Source organism: Aptenodytes forsteri, unplaced genomic scaffold (genome assembly GCF_000699145.1).
Source record: "Aptenodytes forsteri isolate BGI_AS27 unplaced genomic scaffold, ASM69914v1 Scaffold70, whole genome shotgun sequence".
Lineage (NCBI taxonomy): Eukaryota > Metazoa > Chordata > Aves > Sphenisciformes > Spheniscidae > Aptenodytes > Aptenodytes forsteri.
The window spans coordinates 1,511,930-1,517,613 of record NW_008795690.1 but is presented as its reverse complement, the minus strand read 5'-3'; the positions used below and the strand labels follow the sequence as shown (position 1 = coordinate 1,517,613).

The following is a 5,684-nucleotide window of genomic DNA, read 5'->3' as shown; positions in this document are numbered from 1 at the left end:
TGGAGGGGTAGGGGTTGGGGTTGGTGTGTGTGTGGGATAAGGGTTGGGTGTGTAGAGGGTGTGTGGGCAGTGCCGGGCGAGTGCGTGAGGGAAATATGGGGATGTGGGGGGCTGGTGTGTGTGTGTAAAACTAAATGTAATGGATATCTGTTATTTTATTGGAAAAAGTGGGCGTTCCTCTTCCGTGAGCTCCCAGTGCGTACTCTGACTTCCCAGCAGCAAGTGGGCTGTGTTGCGGGGGCAGTTTGGGTTTCAATGATTACGCTATTTCACCTGATGAGGAAGTGCTGCGTTTGGTGCTGAAGTGGTAGGTGTGCCACGCAGGGAGCGTAAGGTTTATGTAATTGGCTCTTACATAATGGTCTTTAGCACACTGCTTTTATCAGTACTGCTACTGTGCGTTAACGTGGCTTGTGCTGGAGTGGCTAATGGGTGTGGGTGGGTGTCTTGGGCAGAAGCGGTGGCGTCTGCTCAGTGTGACTGGGTAGGAACCTGAGGATGTGAACACTGTAGTTATGGGCAGTGAGCAGGGGTGGTTCAGAAATGTGCTTCAGGACTGATCGATGCTACCTGACCTTAGGCAAACACATGTCTAAATGGTATTAGGCAACTCTGCCGCTAGGAAAAAACCCACCACCTCACTGTGTCTGTCAGCCAGCTGATGTGAACAGGGTAAGTTTGTTTAAAACACTGTTTCTATCAGCTTTTTGAGTAAAGAACGTGAGAGTTGTCAGTGTTTCAATCGCATGTGGTTTAGAAGGTGGGAAGAGAAAGAAGAAAAAAACAGGATGGGGAATGGCCTGGGAAAGGTTGGCAAACACGAAGGCTTGTCTTGCACTGTTGGTGCTTTTTGGGTTTAGATGATGCTGGAGTTAGCAGTATCAGCTGTCTTCCTATTAGGTTTATTTTGGTTGTGTTCTCTCTGCAATACAACAAAAGGTGTCAGTTGTGTTGGGAGATGCCAGTGTCCCAGGAGACAGCAGGCGAGCCTCGAGCAATGAACTGGCATCGCCTTTTCCATCTGCTCTCCTGACACCAGCAGTAAAAATATGCTGTGTCTTCGCCTGTCCTCAGAGTCCCCAGAATTACAGTGGTGGGGGCTTGTCTACTCTTTTCTGTTGTTAAGCATGGGTGGTATACTTCAGAAATGTTTTGTGACACATTGCTTTTGTTTTCCAAATGGGATTTCAGTAAAGTCCTTGGGTTGTATCAGTAAGCCTTTTGTTTAGAATAGTTAAAATTTGTTTTTAGCTCCTACTGATTTCTTAGAACAGTTTTTATGCAACTGGCCAGGCTGCCTTCTTGTTATTTCTCATTAAATGCCCTGCTAAAAAAACAATATTGCAGTAGTATGTAGCATCTTTGGCCCAGGACCTAGAGCACACAGTGCTACAGGCCACCTGAAAGTGGTTCAGAGCTCACAGAAAACTATCTTGCTCTAACTGGCTGCTAGCATGATCTTTTGGGAGTAACTGTACTTGCAGTGCTACTACACAGTTGGCTTTTGAAATCCATGGGGCAAAATTCTGTTGTGGAGTAAGCATCTGGTTGTACTTAGCAATTTCCCACAGCTTGAATACCTTATCTGAAGTAGGAGACAACATGATGGACCTCCCCCATGGCAGCTGAAGAACTTCAGCTGCTCAGGTGCCCTAGGTTTTAGTGCTGTTGGCAGCAGAGCTCTTCACAGCTGCTTGTTCTAATTGCACTCTGAATGACCAAGCCAAATTGTAAACCTGTAGAAGTTGTTAATGTAACTGTGCTATAACTTTCACTGCATCAAAGTGCACAATGCTGTGATAAATGCATTAACCAGCAGTAGAATCTGCCTTCAGCTGCGCAAAAAAATCCTACATGCGTGAAGGTTGGTTAAGACCTTGAAAGGTTGTTAATGTAACTGTGCTATAACTTTCACTGCATCAGAGCGCACAATGCTGTGATAAATGCATTAACCAGCAGTAGAATCTGCCTTCAGCTGCGCAAAAATCCTACATGCGCGTGAAGGTTGGTTAAGACCTTGAAGGTATAAAAAAAAAAAAAAAAAAAAAAAAAGTCGAGCTTATAAGCTGGAACAGAATTGGAAAGGTAGACTAGCTTGTTCTAGATGTGAGGATCATGGCAATTAATATAAATCATTAATTTGCCACATCTTTCAGTTTTTCCATAGGGTTTGAATACTGATGTCTTGGTTTTGATATTTAGAGTGTATTAATAGAGTTGTACTCTAGCAGGCTTTTTTGAAGTTGCACATTAACTGTCACTTAAGTTCCTGTTTTCTAACTTGTTGGATCTGTTTGTTCTGTGTCATGTTAGATGAGGCTTTTGACTGAACAGTTTACGATTACATTTCTTGTAATCTTGGAATTTCTTCTTAGCCTTGCCACAATGAGGAAAAACATGCCTGGAAAATAAAAATTAGCTGTTCTGATGAGTTAACTGGAGAGAGGCAGCCATATCCTAAGCTAAATTCACCAAGGTTATAATTAAGTGATGGAAATTGTATCACTTTTAAGATGCCTCTATCTATAGTGGTCTTTTTTTGGAAAAGAGTTCTGAATATTTCTGTGAGCTCTGGACTTGCTTTTGTATTGCTATATAGAAAGCTTCTTGTGAACCTTCTAAATTTTATACCTTTCCTATTCTTACATTCCAGACTGTAAGGACGTTCTGTATTACTGAAGGAAGGTGCTCCTATTTGCGCAGTGACTTATGATGTCAAGAACTGTATCATCCTGGATCTTGAGCTCAGCGAGAAACAGCATTGTTTTACAAGGAAAAGGACGTTTGTACTCCATCCATATCCCAAATAGAAACAAGATAAAATGGAAGCTTGTTTTGTCCAAAACACACCTCTACCCTGCTGGGAGCTGCAGCTTAGACAATACTTTCTCCTTAAAAAAAGCGTTCCGACACACTTCCACTGAAGAAGAACATTTCTCTTTCCAGTTGTCTCCATCACAAATCAATGATGTACTCAGAGCAGGTGAATTATCCCATAAAATACTGTATTTGAATGGTAAAAATGCAAATTCTGTGTTGAGGTTTGAAAGTAACCAATTGGCATCCAACACCCCTATTGAAGACCGCAGAAGTGCAGCCACTTGCTTGCAGACCAAAGGGATGATGTTTGGAGTCTTCGATGGTCATGCAGGTTCTGCGTGTGCTCAGGCAGTAAGTGAGAGACTACTTCATTATATAGCGGTTTCTCTCATGTCTCGGCAAACCTTGGAAGAGATCGAGCTTGCTGTGGAGTGCATGAAACCAGTTCTGCCTATTCTGCAGTGGCACAAGCATCCAAATGATGTAGAGTATCGAGAAATAACTTCACAATATTTTGAAAACCTCCGGGTTTACTGGCAACATTTACTGGACCTAGACACTGAGCCAGGATTTAGTTTAGAAGAAGCCATGATATGTGCATTCAAAAGGTTAGACTCAGACATATCACTGGAAGTTCAGGCTCCCCAGGAAAATGAATTGATGAGAAATATTGCTCTCCAAGTAGCTTTTTCTGGTGCAACAGCCTGTGTAGCTCACATCGATGGTGTTCACTTACATGTTGCAAATACTGGTGATTGCAGAGCAATTTTAGGGGTTCATGAAGAAGATGGAACGTGGTCTACTCTCCCTCTAACCCGAGACCACAATGCCTTCGATGAATTTGAAATTAGAAGACTGAAAAGAGAACATCCTAGATCTGAGGAGAAAACCCTATTTGTGAATGACAGATTACTGGGGATTCTCATGCCTTCCAGAGCTTTTGGAGATGTGCAATTAAAATGGAGTAAAGAATTGCAACATAGTATTCTTGAGAATAGCTGTGATGTTGAGGCTTTAAATATTTATCAGTATGTTCCTCCAAACTACCATACACCCCCTTATTTAACTGCAGAGCCTGAAGTCACGTACCACAAATTAAGAAGCAAGGATAAGTTTCTAGTTATTGCTTCGGATGGACTGTGGGAGATGCTAAGTAATGAGAAGGTTGTAAATCTTGTTGCTGGACACCTTACAGAGCTTAATGTGCAGAAACCACAACTGGCTTTTGAGAAACCAGTTAATTTGGGTTACATGCACAGCTTGTTACTTCAGAGGAAAAACAGAGGCATTGCCTCACTTGACCAGAACATAGCTACTCATTTAATAAGGCATGCAATTGGAAGTAATGAGTATGGGGAGGTGGACCAAGAGAAACTTGCTGCAATGCTGACACTGCCTGAAGACCTTGCGAGAATGTACAGAGATGATATCACAGTCACTGTAGTGTATTTTAATTCAGAAACAATTGAAAATTACTACAGAAACAATGAATAGAGACTTGCACTGCTGCTGTTCTATACCACTAGCCAACTCTGATACTGACACCATTACTGTTTTTCTCCGATAGTCAAGCTGTTACCAGTGTTATGGTCTGGAAGTTCCTAAATCTCTTTGTTACTTACTAGTCTTGAAAATAACTTTCTAGAAGTGAGTTTGGTGAAAGTTCCGTGGGTTTCCAGGTCTGTACACACTGAAGAAAAATGTTTTGACAGAAGTTCACTGAAATGTAACTGAACTAAAGATTGCTGACCCAGTTCTGATTCCATGGGAACCACTGGTAAAACTTTCCAAATGAACAAACGAGACAAATTTCGCTGAGGCTGGTACAATTTAATAGAGAGATGGAGAATGCCTATAGCTGCATGGAATGTAAGAAAGGCTCTGCTCTTGTGGAAAATGAGTAGTATCCTATTGAAGCACTGTAATTGAATTAAATAAATAAACTACCAAACCTTTATTTGATCTAACAGTGTCAGATACTTTAAAGAATTGCCTTGTGTATGTGAAGACAACACTAAAGAAGGCTGTTCGAAGAGCCCTGGGATTGTCAGACTTTTTCCTAATTCTTTTTTTAAATTAGGAAACAAAATCGTATTTTCTTCCGCAATCATTTTGAAGTGTGAATGCATATTCTCTTAACTCTGTGTGTGGACTTGTGTTACAACTTACAGCTCAAACACACATGAGGGACTTCATGATTCCCTGTTTAGGAATTAACAGTATTAGACTTAAGTATTTAAGTGTCTAACTTGCTTAAAGAATATACCCTTTTATTAAGTATTGATCTATGAAGTGCTGTGCATCAAATTCACCAACTGTAATTTAAATGAAGTTTGACAGGTCCCAAAGTTCACAAATTCATCTAAATGTAAATACAGCAAAAGAGAGAGCACCTTTCCTTTCAGATTCAACTTCGAAGAGAGAAATAACAGTGCTAATATTTCACCAAAATATGTTTAATCTTTATTTCACTCTTATTCTTGCCTTTGGATGTTGGGTTTTCCTTATAGGTGCAGAGTTATTTTCTCTAATGCATGTATGTTCTAATCTCTGACCATATACTTTTGTGTATTTTACAATGGTTTTCTTTTATACTGTGCTTTCTAGAGTGCAAATCCAAGCTTGCCAATGAGCTGTATTTTCTTAAATTTCACATATGGTGTTCTCTAGTGACTTTTTTTCTTGTTTACATGCAGCAGTAACTGTTGCCCGCAAGAATATGTGTACTGGGAATACAGGACTGTTTACTGCTGTTGCTACCAAGTAAGAACTCGTGTGGGTGCAGCAGAGCAGATAAAAATACTGGGGTTTTTTTCCTGAACTTCACTTAAAATAAAAGCATTATCCTTCTGCAGTTTAGCAGA

General features: G+C 40.7%; 1 protein-coding gene across 1 annotated transcript; it reads left to right on the top strand.

Moving 5' to 3' along the window:
- Window positions 1-613: 613 nt before the first annotated feature.
- PDP2 (pyruvate dehyrogenase phosphatase catalytic subunit 2) lies at window positions 614-5,101 on the top strand. Its single transcript, XM_009282848.2, has 2 exons — window positions 614-672; window positions 2,654-5,101. The coding sequence occupies exon 2, from the start codon at window positions 2,710-2,712 to the stop codon at window positions 4,312-4,314; it is 1,605 nt and encodes a 534-aa protein (XP_009281123.1). The 5' UTR covers window positions 614-672; window positions 2,654-2,709; the 3' UTR covers window positions 4,315-5,101.
- Window positions 5,102-5,684: the final 583 nt, after the last annotated feature.